Below are 22,842 nucleotides of genomic sequence, written 5' to 3'. Positions count from 1 at the left end.
ATATAAAGGAACCAAATTTTTCGGCAGCTAACTTTCCCCGCAGCGCTCGAAGCTTAAGCGTAAACCAATTGAAACTAATCACCTGTTTTAATTAATGAGCTACCAACTACGGCTTGTGTGCGTCCTTCCTACAAGCTTTGTAAAAGTATATGCGCACCCAGTCGTTCAGTATGCTTCATAGGATATACATAACCAGTTATTTAGCGAGTTAGTAGGGACGTACTAAGCCCATTTTAATAGAAGCGCAAAGAGCGGCAGTGCGTTCCGACCGACTACTTCCTAATGTTAATACGTATCAGAACCGGATTATGAAAGACAGATTAAAGAAAGAAACATTTTCTATAGCATATAGGGAGTATAGCAGTTGCCCCATGTGATGTTTTGTTAATAACGTGATATGAATAGCAGAGTAAAACCCCCAGTTTTGAATAAAAGACTTTATTTTGTAATTTACTCGAATATTTTTAAACCTACCGAAACTACAGGTTAAAAATAGAAGCGCGAATTCCCTGACAGAGTTTCAAAGCTTGATATAGTATTAGCCAGGCTTCACAAATAAGTACTGACCGGATTTTCATGCGCAAGAAAAGTGAACTCTTAACATCCAACTCGAAGGCACTCAAAACCTAAATGTGAGACCAAACGGCGCAATATGGCGACTTGTAATACCGTTGGGAGACTACTACACGCAGTAATACGCGCTTGCTACAGTTAAAAACGAACTAAGGCTGTGTTGAGAGGAAAGCACTAATTGTAGGGGCCGTAGTAGGGGCGCTCTTGTTTAGAAAAGTTTGCGATATCAGTGTGTGTGGAAGAGGAGCTTCCTTTCCGCCCTGTTACTTTTTTTGGTATGACCAAACTAGCAGTAATGGCTCGGCATATTCACCAAAACTCCTTACCGCCGATGTTCATTCGTATGTGCAATTTTTACTTCTGATCGCAAATAATCTTCCCGGGTTACTTCTGATTAGAATACACTACATTTTCCGCTTGTAAATACGATGGCTACCTATAATTCTTGCATGATTACTTTTAACTGTTGCTTATAATTGCAAAATGGACTTTTTCTGTTGATCGTAGCGCGTGGGAATGGAATGTAATACAAATTTACAGCGGTAGCCGTTATAGCGAAGTGCACTAAGTGACCGCGCCATCAAAGAGCGTCTGCGACTACGTAATCGCCTCGTGCACGTAGGCTGTGCCTCGCGCCAACTTCGTCGTCGTCAGATGTCGGCGCGGCGACACAAGACACTGCCAAACGTCTTCAGATGCTACCGAAGAAAAGCATAACATCCCGAAGTGACCGGATGGAACTGAAGCATGCGCGCCTGCGCAGCAGCCGCCGCCGCAGTTATGACAAAGCCTCCAGGGGCGATGTGGCCCATTAGTCACAATACTCACGTTGCGGAAGGGCCATGGATACAGCCGAGGCGGAGTGTCGTGCTGCTCGCAGCGCTGCGCGTAATGCGGAGGCCGGAGCCACAAACGTGCAGCGGGTCGAACAGAGGACGAAAGCTGTCTGGACGCTGCCGGGAAACGCGCAGCACGATAAGATGCTCGAGCCCCTGCCAGCACATTTCTTGTGCCGCAGATAACTCGTTGTAAGCGCTCGAAACAGAAATGCAATCGTCCCATACTCATACATGGAAGCAGCATTCAAAGCAAACTGAACAATTGAAACATGCTGTGCTGGATCAGTGGCTTCGGCGTTCGGCTGCTGAACTCAACTAAGGTCGTAGGTTCGATACCGGCCTGAGTGGCCATATTTTTGGATGAGCTAAATACAAAACTCCCGTGGGCTGTACGAAGTCAGCGCACGTTAAAGAACCCAAGGTAGTCTAAATTATCCCGGAGCCCTCCACCACAGCGTCCCTCCTAGCCGCATTGCAAAGGCATAATGCGAATTACCAGCCATCAGCCGACCTTTTTTTATTATTTAGCTCCAACCGCTAGACCCTAAAACGGCTGTCAGCATCGTGAAATCAGCAAAATAATGAACCCTCGCTTACACGAAAGCATGTACCAGCCACTAACAAGACCGCACACTTTTGCTGCAGGTCTCAGCCACTTTGCGCCATAAATGGATCCGAAATTTAAATTAGTGGAAGTAAATGTATTCAAGGCTCCTGATGTCATATTTTGCTTGTCAATGTCGATTACGCTGTGTCGGTTTAGTCAGTCAACTGTAAACAATATTAATAGAATTTCGATAGCAGAAATGGGGATTGCTTTCAACATTGTAATCGTTTTGAACATAGAAATAAAGATTACCTGAACCGGTCTTTTAATTGCCTAGGCGTATGAGGTGGTCCAGCGTGTCGTTTGTCACTCCGATTCTTTTTCCTATAAATATTGGGACAGCCACTACCGACCCATCATTTGTCCACAGTGCTGAGCGGTCGTATAAGCGCGAAAAGGTCTTGCTCCTGCTAACAGGTCTCTTGCGGTTACCCGCGCTTGCACTGCATGAACCCCTTGTTACTATCGCGTTCCCTTTGAGTTAGAATACTACGTAATTCGAACACATCACCAGCTCCCATCAAGTTATAGTTATCGAGGTTCGACGGTATTTTATGTTTCCGTTGCATTGTGAAACTCAGGCATGTGAGCATTCAGTATTGTTGGCAGACTGGCATGTTGACACAGGAGTCGCATCTCCGCTCTGTTCTTTATGTGGTGTGTGCGAGGATATCGAGCATTATATTGTGTACTGCCCAGAGTACAACGCGGCAAGGTATGTGATGTTTGCTTCCTTCAAGAAGACAGGAACCCGTCACAGTACAGTTCAGGACATTGTCTACCTGAGTGGAAACCAGACGTGCAGAAGGGAGGCTGCACGCCTGCTTTTAACATTTCTGCAGGACACGGATCTTGTTTCTAAATGGTGACAGCAGGAACGGACTATGGCCTACTGTGACTGAATGAGTGCGTAGATGGTGTCTTCTGGAGTGGACTACGTTATACCGTGAGTGAATGTGTGTATTGATTGGTGGTGGTAGTGGTTTTATTAAAAATAATAGTAAAAAGGAAGGAAAAGATTTTTGCTAGCCCCGGCATCTGCCATCGATACTGAAGCACCTGAGCTGGGGCAGCGGAAATAAAGGATAGCAGGCAGAACGGAGAAATGAAATGAAAGAGGTGAGGGGACAGGAAGAGAGGATAGGGGGGAAGTAATATGTACAAACTATTTACACAATAAGAAATGTGTCCAGGTTGTGCGCGTGCTTAGTTCATTTTAGAGGAATTAAATCACACACGCGCACAGCACTGTGATGGTTACAACTGGAGTGGGGCGTCCAGTTATTAATCATTCAAGGTAGAACTCGCGGAGCGTTCGGTCACTGCGTGTAACTACCTGTCGGAGAACAGACGGGACGTCAAGCCCGTGTGTTCGAGGAATGCACAGAGGCTCACCAAAGTTCGCTCACGAGTGCGCGCACTGCCCTGCGGCCACAATAGCGTCTTGATGGAGTCTCGTAGTATGCCTTGCGCCCTATAGGCCGCGAGCATATCGCGACGAGCATCGGCGAACGCGGCACAGTGAAGGAGCAGGTGTTCTAGTGTTTCCACTGCACCGCATCCGTCACACACATCACTCGTCGCGATTCCGTGACGCACCCGTCGTTCCCCGGGCCACACGCAGCCAATGCGCGCGCGGAGGATCATTGCACGTTGTGACAGTGTAAGTGCGCGACAGCCGGTGACACTGTCGATGCGCTCACCTCCCGCGATGCGTGGGTCGGGGTGCTGCTTTCGGAGATGGTCGTGGATGGACGCACGCACGTCCTCCAGCGCAAGGGGCAGATCGCTGGCAGGTAGTTGGTGTGCAGCGGCCGCGAGGTCGTCAGCTTCTTCGTTGCCGGCGATGCCGCAGTGACCGGGCACCCACTGTGCACGCACGGCACAACCTCTCTGCTCGAGGCGCTCGATGCGCGAGTTGTGGCACTACAATGGCCTACGTTCTACTGTGACTGAAGATGTGCATAGATGGTGACTTCTGGAGTGGACTGTGATGTGGACTGCGTGGAGTGATTGTGTGCATAGATGGTGACTACGGGAGAGGAATGTGTGCTATTACAAGAGACTGTGCATATAGCGGGGTAGATGCGACAGGCTTTAGGACATTATTAATATAGAAGGGACGTCACGGTGGAGCAATTGCCGGCAGAATAAGCAAGGCTAAGCCCACCTGTAGCATTTGTCACCTCAACTCAACTCAACTCACATCTCGCCAAGCGCTGTGCGCATGGGCACAAAGTAGTAAAAGAGCGCGCAGAATAGGCGAAAATTAAACATTGCTCTGCATCTCTGACTGCGCTAAACAACACTCCAGCATGTGTACGCCTTAAACGAGACACTTTGTCAAGCCAGTATGTCTTCGGCTTGTTATAGGTGGCTGTGGTGGTGGTGGTGCTTATGCACAAGCGGGATTACCTTTACAGTGGCCTGTCGGCAATTTCTCCGTCTGAGCCACATAATTAAAAGAATGTGTCTTCTATTGCTGTCGTGTAAGGCCACTGTCCTCTAAAACATCCAGTGTTTTTATCACTGTTCGTCGCTCAGTTCGAGGTATGTTATGTGAGAGACGTCGTCCAACGGAACGTTCGTTATTCTCGAGTTGCACTGGAGTGTCTCACGCTCGTCATAAAAACGTGGGCACACATAAAGAAATTAAACACATCATTCATAGCAGCACAATTTGCACAAAAAGATGAGGTGGCATGGTGAATCCTGTGAATCCATCTCGACGTATAGGCAGAGTTCGTGTGCAATCGATACAAGAGAGTAGCTCTGTCGCGCGACAAGGCTAGTGTTACGCAAGCGAGGTGCAGAGGTGGCCGAAGTGCAGACAAGTGATGCACCACTAGCTGTCTTGCGAAGTTGTCGTCTTTTGCGCTTCTTAGGCAAGATCAGCAGCCATGTTACCAGCGACTACAACAGGAGATGGGAGCCACTGGAAGCAAATTATAAATCCGTTGAGGTATAGTTTCCAATGCTTTGCTGTGTTTCAAGCCCCAGCGACTACAACCAGCCTCATCCGTCTGTCTCTTACTTGGTGTAGTCGTGGCCTACAAAAGTTCACTGAAGACCACACTGCCGCAGCGCTTCTTCGCGTCTACGGCACAGTCCTATGTTCATTCCGGGCATGGCATCCTGCCAGCGCAGCCCCAACTCAGCCTTAGTAGTTGCGTCTGCCGCCAGTGCGGCACCGGCCGGGGCAGCGAACACCTGTTGCCGGCGCAGCGACGGAGCGTGCAACTGGAGGCACACAGGCGTGAGCGCTGGCCTGTTACTGCGGGTGATGTATCACACCGACTGCTATTTTCGAATCACTAGTTTATTGCTCCATCTTAAAACATTAATACACCACCTATGCCGACCGATTCCTTTTATAGCGCCCTTTCTATTGATGTCATGTCTATATTCAGATGCGTCGTGTGGTGTACAAAATTGCGGATAAACCATCCACAAAAACCGACCCAGAAAGTTCCGCAGACAGAACCCCGGAAAATGCGTCGACGCAGAGGTGAAAGTCATGATTCTTGTTTTAAAAGGTCGCAGACGAACAGTATTAAGGTAAAATGGTGTCAGCGGTCTTCGTAGTAACCGACACTCAACGTGACACGAGTTGATCGTGCGGTCCAGTGAAGGTGCGATGACAGGTGCGCCGTGCGTTCCAATCAAGGTGCAAAATGCCACTAGAACTCTCTTCCTTTCTTCTTTCACTCCCTACTTGATCCCTTCCCTTACGGCGCGGTTCAGGTGTCCAACGATATATGAGACAGATGCTGCGCCATTTCCTTTCCCCAAAAACCAATTATTAACAATTATTAACGCGGAGGGGTGACCTAAAAATATATTTGTTCAAAAAACAGGACCCAGTCGGGGACGAGATAAATAGTTCCATTTTCGGCTATTCGAGGTGTTCTATTGAGTATTATTACGCTGTCGCCGCAGAAGCGCAATTCGCATTTTTGGCTTCGCATATTTTATGGTCTATAGTTAATAGAGTTTAACGTCCCAAAGCGACTCGGGCTACGAGGGACGCCGTAGTGAAGGGCTCCGGAAATTTCCACCACCTGGGGTTCTTTAACGTGCACTGACATCGCACAGTACACGGGCCTCTAGAATTTCGCCTACATCGAAATTCGACCACCGCGCTCGGGATCGAACCCGCGTCTTCCGGGTCAGCAGACGAGCGCCATAACCACTTCGCCACCGCAGCGTCTCCACATATTTTGATCGGAAGAGATAATTATAGCGTCCTTGTATCTATGTGCACAGGATTTGGCAATACGGGCAAGGTCAGGCAAATTAAGGGAGAGAAAACATGCTATAACGTGATTTAAAAGTCGTAAATCGTCACTTTAAAATGATAAGTCTCAAATAAGACTCCGCTTTTACTATTTATGTTAAAAGTTTAAATATTTCGTACGTAGCAAGGCTGTTTTATAATTTATGGAATATTAACCACCAAACATCTTACTTCAACTGATCGAGAAGAAATGTCTAGGTGTGACTGAAAATCATTCGTATGCTTCCCTAGCTTCGCGTTTGCTAAACCGTTAACTCAAGGAACGTATCTGAAAAGCCGCAATATCCCTAGGAACCGCCAGCTAGGCGAGGCACTCTAGAGAAGAATTTTTGTTTGTATTACTTATAAAATTACGAACTATTGTTAGTTTACCGCTGAATATTTGTGCGTGCATCAGTACACATTTTTTGCACGGTACATTGCATTCTCTCTGCGAATGTTGACAAGCCACCAAGACACGTGTCTGAGCGTTGCGTCATCCTGTATCTTCAATTTTTTTTCTGTATATTTAGTAATCCAGTTCGCAAGGCCTCGAAATCTCTCGATTGCGGCATAACTGCGTCGCTGCCGTCAATGCGGACGCAGCTGCCAGGATTCTTATAGCTCACACGACTTATTAAGGTACGCGGGCGCGCGCGCAGTTCAGCGGCAGTTTTGCGGGCTCCTTCTTCTTGCTTACAGTGCTGGAAGCATCGCGTTCTTTTTGCGTTATCGCCGCTGCAGGCGCGCACTGTTGTTATGCTGCACTTTGAGCGCAATACGCACCGTTCTCACATTATCCGCTGGTCGCGGTTTTGTGAGCATGTCGTGGAACGCTCGCGGCGTGCCGTACTCAGCAGAAATTACCACACCGCTTGGAGTTCGACCGGCAAAAACAGCGGGCCACGCGCGGGGGCTACATGCAGCTTTCCGGGCGTTCTAGACGCTTTATACGCGTCATATTGGAGAAAAACTCTCAATGCCCCTGTCTGCCTGAAATCTCGCATGGCTAGTAGTTTAATTCCGTCAAACATCAAGCGGCGTGCAGCTGGTAAGTTCTGGACCTTCCAATATGAAAGGGAACACAGTTTGAGCACCAAAACAATATTTACTTTATAATTACCTGCAACAAGAACATGCTTGCCTGGTTACTAATTTATTTTGCTCTTGGCCTATAATCTAAAGGTCATTTTCAACCTAAGTAGAGAAATAACCAAAAACCCGTCCATCTGCAATTTCTTTTTTTGGGAGGAGGGGGGAGGTGTATTGTCACAGAGAATAAAGGGGGCATGTAATGATGGATCAAAGAATATGATAGTTGAATAAATGAAGAGAGGTTGGCTGAGGTAATGAATAGAGACCGCGTTCATAGGCATTAAAAAAGCGCGTTTTAGGTGCCAGAAAGAGGCAGGCAAAACAACGTTTTAGGCCTCCAACGTCGTAAATGTAGGCACAATAAATTTTTACATAAATGCAAATAATTTAAAACGAAGACGTGCACGACCTGTATCGACGACAGGAAAACAAGAAATGTTGCCTATGATGTCACAAAGGCGCCAACAGTTGAACATGGCCGTGCAATTTCCCATAAAACTGCTGGACTAATGACGATCAATCGCCTTAATTCAACAAGCACACTGTTCAAATTCATGTTCAATGGCCACTGTCGCTTACTCGAGCGTCGCATATAGTGAAACAGGCACGGAAAAGAATAATTTAAAGTTGTAAATACTGATTAAGAAAAGCGCTACGTGATGTCTGCCTGACGCAAATAAATTAAGACACAACAAAACGAACAAATAATAAATGCAAGAGAGACGACGATTTATTAAGCAATTACCATGTTCTTACCTGAGGACTGTTTAGGTACAACTCTGGCGATTTTCTCACATACAATGACACCCTCCGAATTGTACAGGCAAAACGTCCGAACACTGCCAAATACATTTGCGCCCATTTTGAAGTGCATATGTTTGAAGAAATATATTTGGAGAGCACGCGGAACGTAGTCTAAAAATCACTGTGAAAATTCTGGAAACTATCACCATCTTCAGATTTTTCGATTAAAATTTGTGCTTCTTGTCACCAAGAATGAGCTTGTACGCTGAGAAGGAAATCTCGACATCGACAGATGTTATTGGAGCGTACTTGTACTTATAGGAACATTCGATGGCTTAACTGACACTGGGATCCTAGAGTGCTCACTAGCAAGGACTCCTGAAATTTCTTTAGGGACAGAAAATCCCTCGTTCTTGTCCAAGACTGATTGTAACTTCGCATGTGCCTTTTCGACTACTTGTCCTTCAGGAACGGCGGCGACTCTTCGCTGTGCATGGATAATTAGCGCAATGTTCGTAAATAGAGTTTCTCCCGAACTTTCAAGTTTCTTGATAGTATTTCCTAGGAACGTGAAGTTGGCGTACGAGTAGACGAAGTCTCCTTGGAGGCAATCCACAGAGAGGACAGCTTGGGCCCTTCTGACTGCAGCACTCTCGTCACCTGAAAAGCCGTTAATCACGGCCTTGATGTCCGAAAAGTAGCAGTTGTAATACTCAACAGCTTCTAGCCATGTTCCCCAACGTGTGACGATGGGCTCTGGCGGAAGGGGTACGTCCGGCAACTTCTCCTTGAACGAGCGCACGCGAGATGGTGTCTTCAGAAACACGGCCCTGGCTGAAGCAATGAGCTCGTTGGCGTCAATGAAGTGCTTCCTCAGTTCTTCGCAAACACGGTGGAGTGCATGAGCTAGGCAAGTGACATGCCCCATCTGCGGGTAGTAGGTCTTCAGAAGAGGAGCTGCCTTGTGCATGTAGGCGGCGGCGTCTGTGTAGAGTAATAAAACCTTGGTGTCATCGACTCCTGCAGGGTACAGAACCTTCAGGGATTCGTTTACAAAGTATGCTATGGACTCCCCGTTTGTTCTCTCCAAAGGCTTCGAACACACATGGAAAGCCCTTGTTTCTCGTGTGCTGCAAGCTTCCCAGCTAGAAAGTGAGCGACAAAGCGCCCCTTGAAGTCTGTTGTTTCGTCTACGGAAATCCAAATGCAGGAGTCGCTAAGCTGTTCCCTGATTCTTCTTAACGTTTCTTCATGCAAAGGCCGGAGGTAGTTCTCCCGCAACGTAGACTCAGACGATACGTCGCGGTTGCAATATTTCTGAAGGAATTGTTCCAGTACAGGATTTTCAATCTTGACCAAATGAATATTTGCAGCCACTAGGGCCTCGCCCAAATCGACGTTGAAAGCTTTCGTCCTGTCGTCTTTGAAGGCTTTTGTCAAAAACAGCTGTTTGGATGTTGAGGGCTTGTCGGCCTCATCCTTTGCCAGGTGACCTTCCGTCTTCTCATGCTGTGCCAGATGGTACTTTTTCTCGCAAGGAATCTGCGCAAATGCGTTAGGATTTGTTAAATACGAAACGTATATTCAATATCACAGCATCGATAAACATGCTAAAATACTAATCATGCTGACATGCTAGTAGAATATAAATAAATACGATAAGCATAAATAAACATTCCAACTTTCACAGCGAAGTGCTGGAACCTCCCTGCCACGTCCCATTTCATGGTAGATCTGCACTTCATCAGAGGGCTGCCACGTGCGTCATACGACCACAACGTACTTGAAGCGCCAGGAGAAGCTCAGCTTCCACGGACGTAATAATAATTTGACTCAGCACGTGCACGATGTGCGACGTCAATCCGCTAAATTCTACAGTGGCAAGTATTAAAGCACCACGGCAGTGGATAAGGTACCAGAATTCAATCGGCTGCTAACTTGGCGTGGCGTACCTCGGTAATTCTTGTTAGCATACACATGTTATTTAGCCGTGACGCTACCAGGTGGACCTCGTTTTAACGAATGCTTAGAGCACAGCATAAAAACATGCTCTGCATACATCATCTTTTTGAAATATCGTCTTTCAGTATCAACCGATCAACTGGTCTTTCGATCAACAAATGTCTCAATGTTCACTTAACGCAGCACACGGGGACTGTACATAGCATTGTGACTCGCTACCAGAAGGTTTCTAACACATTTCGTCCCAATAACCTCAATGGTACGCATGTTTAGAACTTTATAAACAAACCTAGTATGCAAAACAAGCAACGTTTGAACAAAAGCAGGCCCCCAAAGGAGCGCTGGCAGCACTTTTCGAAACAATGCAGGTGCCTCCTTCCTTTTCTTAGCGCAAGGAACAATAAAAACGAAAGGCAACAACAGCGAATCCCGGTCATGACGGCTAGATGCCAACCAACGCGGCGCAGTGGACGACTTCAAAGTTCTGGAATCAAATGAAACGCTCACGGCAAGTAAAAAACAGGTCGGCTCACCTTTTTCCTGCACGGTTCGCAGAACACGATCTCTCCAATTATTCCGTAGCATAGCGAGTGAAGTGTCCACTGTCGACTCAACACACTCCTGGGTGTCTTTCTTTTCGGCATGGCTGAGAAGGGCGGACCGCTAAGACCAGAAGGTAGGGATGGCCGAGTCGTATGTGCTCCCTAGCCGGGTCGAATTGCGTAGAGCCAATTTCTCCCCTGGCGGTGAACACCTTAAAAAGCAAATTACAAACAAAACAAAAGCCGCGTGCTCATCACATCTTTGTTGTTTTGCTCATCAATCTTCTTTCCTCTGACGGCATTCCGTGGTTTCGCATTCACCAACCGCTCGTTCCATGTCAGCGCGGTTGCGTATGCCGGCCGGCGCGTCCCATTTCAGTGCTCCTAGCGGTTGTTTTCCGGGAGTTAGTTGAACTAGACGACTAGGTTGAACATCATACAGTTCCGAACAGTCAATGTTTCCGGGTAACATGAATAACGGTCTCAAGCTGCACTCAAAAGCGAAACCTGAGGCTAAATAGGGCTCATATAGGCACCGATTTTGAAAACAGGCATTTATAGGCATTTAGGCACAAACGCCAAAATAGGCATTTATAGGCACTATAAAAACACCACAAAAGCCCTTCTTAACCTTTAATTCATGCTCATATATCAAAGTGGGGCGATAGGAGCGCAAGGATCAAAATAGGCATTTGCCTAAAATCCGGCCTCTAGTAATGAAATCGAAGAGTTCCTGCTTCCAAGCAGTATATGATGAAATATTTATCAGCGAGAGTCGCACTTCGACCGTGGTGCCGGATTCTCGTCGGCTTCAGTGCCGGGCAAATCCACAGCAGGTGGTGCATATCACCCACAGTATTCCAGGACTTGCTGACTTGACACCCGGGGTGAGGATGAAAGTCTTGAAATTGAGGCCACTTTCGAGTAACAGCAAAATTAAATTTCCGGGACCTGAAGGCGTTGTTTTATTAATTTACTCGTATGTCACCAATACACAACAGGACCTTGATAAAGACAGCACTTTATCAGGACAATTTGCCACTGCTGTATTAGAAAAAGTATTTGTGGGGGACTTTTTGTTGAATTGTACTGTGGACGCTTCTCTTGGTGCCATTTTAAAAGTGTCGTGGTGTTTATTTTTACCTGTGTTGCTTCGTTGCTGTCAATGCCAAAGGGACCAAGATTTTTTTCAATCCGTAATGAAACGGCTTTTCTCCTTGGCCCCTTTCAAAATGGTTATGTTATGTTTTGCAAAACAAATGAATGAATGAATGAATGAATGAATGAATGAATGAATGAATGAATGAATGAATGAGGGCAACCCCGACTTGAATTCTCCGAAGCGCAACCTCCTCTGCACGAGTAAGACCGCGGGGGTTACTGCCCACTGAGGGACAAGAGCACGTGTGCGGCGCTGGAAGTTGTTCCCTGGCAAATTGGTTGTCACCTGCCATATTGTAGGGACCTGTACAGTCGCGGACAGAATAATGCGAACCACGGCTCGGCGGACAAACTCATCTCACGCGTTTAGTAGCTAAAATTAATGGCTGTGCGACACTGATGCAAGTAAACGGCGGCGCGCGTTTGCGCTTGAAGACAGCCAACCTTCGATTTCTGTTACGCAACGCGACGGAAGATTAGGACGCCGAAGCGCGGTCCATGTTATTCTTTTCGCAGCTGTACATACAGCTAACGAGGAATACTTGATGACTGGCATGAATACAGTCATCGCTAGAGCGGGATCCCCAGCGTACCCGTCATTCTCACTATCATCATCATCATCCTGAGTACGCCCACTGCAGGGCAAATGCCTCTTACATGTGTCTCCAGTTAACACTGTCCTTTGCCAGCTGCGGCCACCGTATTCGCGCCAACTTCTTAATTTCATCCACCCACCTAACTTTCTGCCGGCCCCTGCTACGCTTGCTTTCCCTTGGAATCCACTCCGTTACCCTAAAGGGCTAGCGGTTATCTTGCCTTCGCATTTCATGCTCTGCCCAAGCCCATTTCTTCCTCTTGATTGGGACTAGGCTGTCATTAATTCACGTTTGTTCCCTCAGCCACTCTACCCACTTCCGGTCTCATAACGTTACACCCATCATTTTTCTTGCCGTAGCTCGCTGCACTATAGCGCGTGGCTAAAAGCGACAGCGTCCGCTTTTACAGACAGGGGCATCCGAAGCTGTGCGGTATGCCCCACTCTTTTCCTTGTCGTACCTTCCTCCTCACCTTCGCGCCCTCGCGCTAGCGCTCTGACCAGTAACAATGAACTGCCGTTTCTGTATACCATGCCTAGGTTACGTAGCGTTTAAAGTCCGTCTTAGAAGCTTGAGCAACCCGCCGCGGTCGCTAGTGCGCTCGGCTACTGATCCGGAGTACCCGGGTTCGAACCCGACCACGGCGGCCGCGTTTCGATGGAGGCGAAACGCAAAGGCGCCCGTGTGCTGTGCGATGTAAGTGCTCGTTAAGGATCCCCAGGTGGTCGAAATTATTCCGGAGCCCTCCACTACGGCACCTGTTTGTTCCTTTCTTCTTCAATCCCTCCTTTATTTTATTTATTTATTATTTATTTATTTATTTATTTTTTATGTATTTATGTATTTATTTATTTATTTATTTTTTCAGGACGGGCACTGTAAGAGAATGAGTAATCAGAAATCACATGGCAATTGCAGTTTCAGTTAAAAAAAAAGAAAAAAAACATATGCATACAGTTACAAAGCATGGCTCATGTCAAATATGTCAATGTTGTTTCGTAGGGGGCAGAGAGTTCCAGTCCGCTATTGTGCGCGGAAATAATAATAACAAAAATTTGAATACATTTGTGCGTGCGAAGTATGGTGCTAATAGGCTGGTGCGATAGTGGCGGGTGCTTCTAGCGGGCTGAAGGAAAAGATATAATGACGGTTTAAGTCCCAACTTACGTTTGGGCAAGGGGTAAAGAAAATCTAAACGGGTACCTTTTCGACGACACTCAAGGCGGGGGATACCATGAGACTGCATTATTTCGGAGGGTGAATCAGATTTGGAAAATTTGGAGAACACAAACCTAACTGCCTTCCTTTGTATTTTTTCAATCTTCGTTATGTTGGATGCCATATGCGGATCCCAGACTACGCACGTGTATTCGAGTTTTGGCCTGATCAAAGATAGATAACTAAGAAGCTTTACGTTGGGAGGGGAATTCCGAAGTTTATGTCTCAGGAAACATAGTTTTATGAACGCAGATGAACAGATGTTGTCAATGTGGGCGTTCCATGACAGATCAGGAGTGATTGTCACACCCGAGTACTTGACCGAAGTAACTTCCTTAAGCGGGGATGACCCAAGAATATATGCATGTTTTATCGGATTCCTTTTACGAGTAATGCAGAGAGAAACAGCCTTGTCCGGATTTAAAGCCATCCCCCAATGACTGCGCCAGTGCACTATATTAGTGGGGCTATTATTCAGGCCTGTTTGATGATTATCCCTTCCCTTACGGCGTGGTTCAGGTGTCCGCCGATGTGTGAGACAGATACTGCGCCATTTCCTTTCCTCAAAAACCAATTTTCGATCTAGAGAAAAAGCGACAACAGGTTTGGCAACGTAGATCTAAGCTCGCAGTACTAGCATTGTAGTTGTCTGCAGTGGTAGTAGCAGCAGCAGCACTAGAAGTAGGAAACTCAGTCTTCACCTATCAACTCAGCTATGTGGCCTGCAACAATATGTGTACCTAAAGTGTTCTTCAGCACGCTCCAAAACGCCAGGCCATGACAATGGCGCACGCGAAGCGTTCCCGAATGCGTTGACATTAAACGCAGGCAGCCAGTATTAGCCCCCTTTTGCCAAACTCGACTCGTACTCTGCAGCGCTGCGAGGAAAAGAATAGCGGTAACTTAGTTTCGCTCCAGCCGAGCCTGCCTTTCATCAACCGTTCGAAAGCTTCGCCTTACCTTTTCCCCAGCAACCTCTTATTCCGCGCTTCCAGTCAGGGCCGCACTAGCATGGGCCTCCAATTTGTCCCTGGCACTCAAAACGCGTCGCAGGAGTCACTTATTCGAATTTATTTTTCTTTTTGACACATATCCACAGTGTCTATCCTTTTGCGTGAGTTTGTCAAGTACACACTAAGAGACAGCTGCATTGCGGAGAATAGGTCTGACAAATAACTACCGACGCCGCACGAGACAGCATAAAATGTCAACAACTCGCCCATTGTTAGTCAAAGTGTCTCTGAGTGGCTAGCACCCGCAGCAGGCTGGCATTGTCACAGCAAGGTCTGTCTGAAGAAACGCGTGACAAAAATGCGATTCTGCCTGTGCGGGTTCGGTGTACGTGCTGCAGAAACACTGAAGTAAATACTGTAGTAAAGAGTGTAGCATTTTGATAGAAACTAAAAACCACAGAAGGAAATGCCACTAATGGCGCCATGTGCTTGCGATGGTTCTGTACATTGGTTAGCCGGAAGTAGTTTTTGTTTTCGTGTAGCAATAAAGTTACGGTTTGTTTTTGTTTTTTTCTGCGAGGCGTACATAAGAGTGACGGTGAAGCTAGCCGCCCATGCGAGGAGGAGAGAGGAAGAGAAAGAGAAGGAAAGACAGGCAGGGCTATGAGAGGTTTGTCGACTAAATGATTAAAGTCCACCCGGTACGTGCTATGAAAACGAGTGAGCACGAAACGCCTTTATTGCTAAGCACTAAAGGAGCCCTGTGACGTTGCAGGTGTGATTGGGATTTATGCCAACAGCGGTTGCGCAGAGTTCTTCCGGTGTTTGTAGTGCCCAACATTCTTGGAGAAAAAATTTGAATTTAGTAAAATTTTAAGGTACTGTTATGGAGATATTGAAGGTAATGGTAAATTCTTCCGATGTATAGCAAAACCTTCGTTTTAACGTTTTTCCATCGCTTGCATCGAGCAGTTAAGACTGTCATAAAAAACCAACGGGGAACGCTTTTGACGGTAGCAAAAACGTTAATAGCAAAACAATGCAAGCCTATCGACGGGAAGTCTTCGAATATATTAATTTTTGTAGTGAAATCTCGTAATTTATGAAAAAATTGCGTTCATAAACTGGCTCTCGTTCAAAACTGCTTTTGCCCAGAATTGTTGGGTGTGTGTTGCTCCATTTTTGTGCTATTCCATCATAATGGGTGTAGCAAATTTTGAAATATCACGAGGAAATGATCGTCTAGATTTAAAATTTGTCCTTAGGAATAAATCGAGTTAAATGCACGATCTCAGTCTAGAGCTTTGCAAGAATCGAAGCGTTATCCTGTGGAGCCATTTGTCCAGTGGGCATTGATTGTATTGAACGTATATCGCTGCAGCCAATACGCGCTGCCCATAGACCGCAGTTTTTGCGCTTGAGTGCTGAACATGCACTATCGAGGACAAAAATCTCCAGGAAACGCGAAAGGCGATTTCGGTGCACGGGTGCTATGTTTTTTGGACTGCACGTGGGTCCAAGTTCTCCACATGCAAGTGCGATCGCATGCCAGCAGCAAACAACAGAGCTCAGAGCTTTGTTTGAAGCTCGCCCGTCTGTGTGCTCTCCCTCCGTTTCCCTTCCCACGTGTAGGGTAGCATACCGGGCGCTACCTAGTTAACCTCCCTGCAAAGATTTCCGTCTTTCTCTCTCTCTCTCTCGCCCGTCCTGCAAACTTTTGTCCCCAGTAGTACTACGCTCAACAAAGGAAACGCGAGCAACAAAATTAGAGGGTCTTAGGCAGGGTAAATTCAATAGCAGCGCAGGTTATTTTCACTACGAAGGCGCGAAAATTTTCATTCAGATTTGTTAATCTGCCTCGTTTTTATTTCCTCTCCTAGAGCTAATGCGTTCGTGTTTATGTGTTAAACTACAGTTTTCTTGTTCGCGTTTCATTTGTTGCGTACATATAGTACTCATAGTATATAACGAGTAAGTACCTCCGTCGTCTCAGGTGAAGTCGGGGGTTGTTGTGTCAGAAGGCCAAAAGACGCATTTCACGCACAGGCAATACGAGGAATAAAAGGAAAGCAGCGCTTCCCAATGAGCATGTCGCTAATTAAATGATAAAAAATTGGCTCCAGGGAAGCTCACCAGCGGTCCTTTGTTGACATCCACTGTTTCGGTATAGATTACTTCCACCTTTTAGTAACTTCGTAAGCTTGCGCAGGTTGTTTGAATACTCACGCATGAAAACCTTTCACAACCTCCAATCATATTATCATCGACTTCCAGAATATTTTGGGTTGTATTTTCCCGGAAACTTAATTTGTCAATTTCCTCTATTTTTTTTTTTACAGTGGTCAGCTTTTATTTTTCGTCGAAAAAAAGCAGAAAAGTAGGTTTAAACATATACTTCAAACGGTAGCTCAGGGCGATAAGGATCCGAGAAAATTGCGTTCGCTAGTATTACTAAGCCTTTCTTTAAACTCTTAAGCCTCATAAAGTGACCGTGTGACTGCGTTATAACGCTAATGAAGTTTGTGGAAAAGCCGCCTTCCGTGTTTTGAGTACCCCGTAATAAAATTATACAATAAAATTAATAACGCTCAACCAACACACAGTGTTGTTTTTACTGTTTTTGTTTTGTTTTTCATCTAACCTACTAAATGACGAGGGGCGAAGAGCTGTAAATAATTTTAACTTTCTTACTGTCACACAAAAATTACTTCACATTAGTTGATCTGCACCAGACGTGAAACAATAAAATAAACGCGCTTGAGCGTCCGAAGACATTTTTGTGAAGTATGTGGCTCGTTCATGGTTTCGGTTCTGTACCCTGTAATGCTGCGCGCTCGCAAGGAGCAAAACGATTTACCACTGAAACTTGCTTTTTGGTTGCACGCCATGTATAGAAATCTACGCGCTGTGCAAAATTCGTCCTTGCTGTTTTTTCTATTTATGATATGCGTATTTCGTGGAGTCATTAGTAGGTCCCATCATACCGGTCTGCGTAGTAGTGTAGCCGCTCCTTTATGACGCCTTCCGCATTGCGTTTACTTCTCTTTAAAAAGCGCAGACTCGTTCACAGAGTCTGTCAAAACCTCTTCGAGGCCCGAAGCCATCAACCTCGAGCTGAGTGGATGTCCATGTTGACAGCCATGGTGTTAGTTGAATGATCATGACAATTTGTCGTGGAACACACATATTAATAATATTTGTTCTTCTGCTTTCCGCAAAGTGTGTTTTTGAGTCAGAAACTAAAAAATGCCCCTACTAATTTGAAATTACTCTGTTACTTTTCATTTGTTCGACCAAAGCTCGAGTATGCATGTATTTCATGGGATCCTCACACTAATTCAAATATCAGTCACCTTGAAAGAATACAAAGAAAGTCAGTTAGGTTTATATTTAATAAATTCGCACGGCTTCACTCTCCCTATAAAATTATGGCAGACAATTGTATACCCACTCTGGAATCACGTCGAAAGCAGTTAAGACGAATTCCTTTCCCTCCTTCTTAACAACAAACTTCAAATGAATAAATCACCTCATTTAACGCCTGCATTAACGCGCCTCACAAGACATCATCATCCTGACTCACTCACACCCTATTATGCTCGAATTGATACGTTTAAATTTTCCTTTTTTCCTCGGATACTATCGCACTGGAACCATGGTTTGCTGACTGCTGCAGTGTGACTAAAAATTGTATAAATGTGTACTTGTTTGTTCCTGTTTTGTTCATTATTATCTGCATATATACTAATGCCCCTCTGCTTGGACCCAAGGGTCTGCAGTATGTAATAAATAAATAAAAAAAATTCTTATGGCGCAAGGCCATCTGCGGTTTAAGAGCGCCATGGCGCGACGTATGTTCTTCTACTCACGGTGGGGTCAAATACCCATTTCCCAAGAATTTCATCCTAAATAAGCCGAGCACCAGACCAGGGGAAAGCTTGTACTTATTGTATCACTGGCGGGTACCCGGCGGCACTGGGGATCGAGCCCCATTCCTCACTGGGCCTCCGCTTTGGTGCTACTTGAATGGACACACATGTGAAGCATGGGATGGTATGGGTGTCTTGTGATGATAAAGCGATATATGAATTATTACGGCTGAAAAGCAACAAGCTATGCTCCGAAACTCCCGCCTCTATAGCGAATTGATAGTTCAAAGCCAAAAACAGCTAAGAATCGCTGAATTTTGGGGCTACGTTGCTAATTTGGCAACAGTGTTCTACGCTGCCTGGAAGTGAAACAACCGCGGTTGCTATTCAAATAGCGAGACAAGCATGCGCTTATTCTGGTATGTGCCAGGTCACTGTAGCTAGTTACATATTCTCAAATCGGTCTCAATTTCTGTTCCAGCTAACGGAACTTAAAATAATGAGGCTCGCCATGTGTCAGTGTATTGCAAACCTGTATCTAACTAAATACTTTGATGGAGGCCTGGAACAACTTATCCAGTTCTAGGCAATAGTACGAATTAATGTTGCTGCGAAACAAGCGCGCATGATTTGTGTGTCATGGCATTTACATATATGTACAACGTCGATGGACATAGCTTGTAACGTCACTCCAAGATCGCAACCATAACTGAGCTATAGATGCGTGAATACATTCACCGTACAGAACGAAGAACAAACAGTGGACAAAGGCGCTCATCGCATTGACGACGACGCAGTCGTCGATGCGCTATGTGTTTTTCGTCTGTCGTGGAGCTAGCTTGAATGTGACAATTATGCCTCGGTGCGGCCAACCGGCCCTGCATGAACCATTGCTTGACATTACACAACTGTGGCTGGCTCGCAGCAAAGCACGCGCAACGAAATATGACTCTAAATTTGAAAGGTCTCATCTTCAAAACAAACGCAACGTTACTTTATATTCCCTACAACTACGTCGGAAGTTTGAGAAAAAAAAAAGGTAAGATGATCGAACGATATGCATAATTTGTGTCGTTCAATGCGAAGCCTTGCGATTGCCACTATGTTAATAGCCTTGGGCGCTTTCAGGGAACGCGAATTACTCGCACTCATAATTAGAGCGCAACGAATGCTCATATAAGTGTACAAGATTGAAATCTTACAAAAAATGTTACTGTCAAGCGTCAGCCAAAGCTCGCAATTTACAGTCTGCTGTGCGATATCGCTTGCTGTCAATGTTTGCGACCCCGTACCACTTGTGAAACTAATGGCCGTGATGTAGCGAAGCTCAGACTGATGCAAGTTCACTTCTAGTGGGTGCAGTTTACTGGCCGCTTCTATTAGAAAATAAGGAATAAAAGCTTCCATTATCCAACAAAAACGCTCGGTTTTCAGCGCATGCTATACACCGACGGTATGAGCGGAAAATAAAACAAGTTCGCCTTTGATCTGGTAGCAAACATTGATGCGACAGTGGTTTGAGCGATGACGACACATCATCCGTGCCCGTCTTAGTTGTGAGCGCATGCGACCGTGAGTCCAGGACAAAGCCCAGAGTGCATTTTATGTCCACGCTCCTCCCGACCGTGGAACGCGCTCGGAAGGGGAGGCGGGGGCAACGGCAGCGTCTCACGACAGCGTCGTCCGCTCTCCTTTGTGCTTCTTCGGCGGTAACTGCGTTGCCGGGCGCACGTGTATATACTGTGCGGCTTTCCGGAAAAGGGCGCGCATTCTAGGCCTCCTAATCCCAGCGCGCGGGTTGTGCGAGGCACTGCGTCATTCACTCGCCGGCTCCTCCTCGGACGTCTCGGGCCCAGCGCACGCCGGAACGCGTACGGGAGCACGGCGTCGCCGCGAATCTCGCGTGTGGTTCCCCGGACGGCAACTACGCCAGAGAAGGCGCCGGCGTGCGACGCGCTCCTAAAGCCTCGTCCGGCCGCCTTTTGTTTTCCGCCCCCCCCCCCCCCCCCCTTCCGTGCTTAACGCGGCCCTCCGTGTTTGGTTGGCTGCTTGTTCGCCGTTCTTTGCAGAAGGCTGCGCTTTCGCAAAAGATTCTGAGATGGAACAACCAGCGTGCGCCGCTATTTGTTCCTTGCCAAACTCTCGGAGAGATACTAGGTCACTCGCAGGACATGCCTGCATTCCTTCCGCACCGTTTTCGTTCATCGTACAAAAGAAGAGCCTGAATCCAATCTTTTTTTTTAAAGCAGCACCTCCTCATAACAAAGACACACCACCCCCTTTCCCATATTTTTTTTTTTCTTACCATCGCTTTCTTCACTAGTTGCAGCGCGGTTGAACACAGTCTTGTTTCTCATTTTTTTTCTTAATTTCTGACACAAAGACACCTAAAATACTAAAATGTGACTGCATGAGTCGTGTTTATATTTCTTTTTTTTTCACTCTGTAATGTTTGTCTTGCGGTCTGCGTGCGTGTATAGAGGGGAAGCATAATGGTAGCGAGTGCTGAAATAGAACTAAGCAGTTACGGTGCGCAAGACGACTCTCCAGGCTTTTCATATGGGCGCGTGAGTGCACCATAATGGAGGAACACTACGCGGAGTCATAAACACACGGTGAAACATAATAAATGACCTACCACCACCATTTAGCTCGCGTCACCTCGCTGGACGTCCCCTCTTTTACTTACTGTGCTGTTGAGAACTTGCTGCGATTTTTTTGTCTGTTTTTCCCAATGGTTTTTCCCATTTTTATTGTTTTGGAAGAAAATGGCCGCCGTAGTACCTCTAGCGACACCTACTCTTTCCAGTGTATGCCTGCGCTGTTTTGCACCGTCTTCACGCATTTTAATGCAATTCGTTGTTCCCTGGAGCGCTCAAAACAAGTGTTCAACGTTCCTATTTTTACATCTGCGCCTCTTTCGCAGCACTTTACCGCGAAAGGAGATGCGAGGCTTTCATAACATTTTCATTTTCTCCTTTTGTGTCTCGCAGTATCTTGTACGCGGACATCGTCAACTTCACAAGGCTGTCCGAGCAGCTGTCAGCATCTGACCTCGTGCAGACACTCAACGAGCTCTTCGGCCGCTTCGACCAAATTGCGCAGGTAAACAACGAAGCATGCAGTCATTGCAACCTTTCGCGAAAAAGTCCACTTAACGGTGCACGCAAAACGCAGTAGCGTAGCAGCAAGCCACTGGCTAAGTGTCGTGTTGCCAGCAATGTCTAGCTAAAGCAAAGGGAGATGTCGCTTTATATACGGTCCTTTGATCAGTGCCTCATTGTAGCTTTCTTGTAAACATCGAAAAAAACAAGAAGCTGAGCGGAACTCTTTAGAGGCAAAGCTTAGTGTTTTTTATACATTTTAAAATTTATGGAATGCACTTCGAGCTGGCGGATGAAACCGTAACTTTGTGCATTTAAGGGTGCTTCACACTGCCAGGAGTTGCACGACGGAAGTGTGAAGGTCGCTCTGTTCACTTTCCTTGACGCTTCCCACAAGACCGTCAAGCATCGCGAGTGCTATTCCCATCGTCGTATGTCACGTTACAGAACCATTTCAAGGCGGGCACTAAACATTTTTTAAGTGCTGCTGAGCTCAAAAAAGAGCAACAACCAACCACCATCAAGCTTTTCTTTGTGAAGTTCTACCACTCTCGAATGCAAAAAAAAAAATTGCTAACTAATCAGTAGATAGATGTTCGTTCTGGTGCTATTTCATCAACAACACGTCGGAAAACATCTCAAATGCGCACATTCATTCGTTGCCAGTCTGAGTTGTGGCGCTTCATCGAGCTCCTCGCGCGGCCACTTTGGGAACTAGCGCTCGAGTCCGTAGAGGGGCGTGCAAGGAGCTTTGACGTCCTCTACTAGAACGCGACCGCGGCCAGAGTGAGCTTGATTTGCCTGCCGTACGCCAAACGCCGTTAGGTGCTTCGTCATTCCATCCGGAATGAGCTGCACAGAGCGGATGAAGCTTAATCCTTCGGAGGGATAAAAAATAGAATGTTGGGCCTGTTGGTGATGACACATTATTGCAAAAGTTTAACGCCGAAACACTAGACGGACAGTGCGACACACAACACGAGCGCTATGTTGTGTGCCTCACTGTCCGTCTTGTGTTTCCGCGCTAAACTTTTTCAATAAAAATCCCTCATATCACAGCGTTTACATCTCCTGTAATGAGGAGCATAGAGAATTAGAAGCCTTCACTCTTATATCCTCATAAATCCCTTTCCTTGTTGCAGCCGATGAAATGTTTAAGTCAAGTGAAAATTTCTTGCAATGGAGAAAATTTTAGTTTCGACCTTGGACAGAACTTTTGATTCGGTGCTTCTATTCGTAATTGTATACATGCGAGCACTTACGCTGAGCAGTCTGTAGCTAGTATCCGTGAAATCAGCAATAA

At 46.3% G+C, this 22,842-nt stretch overlaps 1 protein-coding gene across 3 annotated transcripts in view; it reads left to right on the top strand.

The window, feature by feature from the left end:
• Ac76E (adenylate cyclase type 2 Ac76E) overlaps positions 1-22,842 on the top strand; it is a 466,144-nt gene that overhangs the window by 312,652 nt on the left and 130,650 nt on the right. For all 3 annotated transcript variants that reach the window (XM_077647989.1, XM_077647990.1, XM_077647988.1), the window contains exon 6: positions 21,429-21,540. In XM_077647989.1, coding sequence (XP_077504115.1) covers positions 21,429-21,540 — 112 coding nt within the window. The remainder of the gene's footprint in view (positions 1-21,428; positions 21,541-22,842) is intronic.

This window comes from Amblyomma americanum, chromosome 1, assembly GCF_052857255.1.
Source record: "Amblyomma americanum isolate KBUSLIRL-KWMA chromosome 1, ASM5285725v1, whole genome shotgun sequence".
Taxonomy (NCBI): Eukaryota; Metazoa; Arthropoda; class Arachnida; order Ixodida; family Ixodidae; genus Amblyomma; species Amblyomma americanum.
Note: the sequence above shows the minus strand (reverse complement) of the source record. Positions and strands in the feature narration are given on the sequence as shown.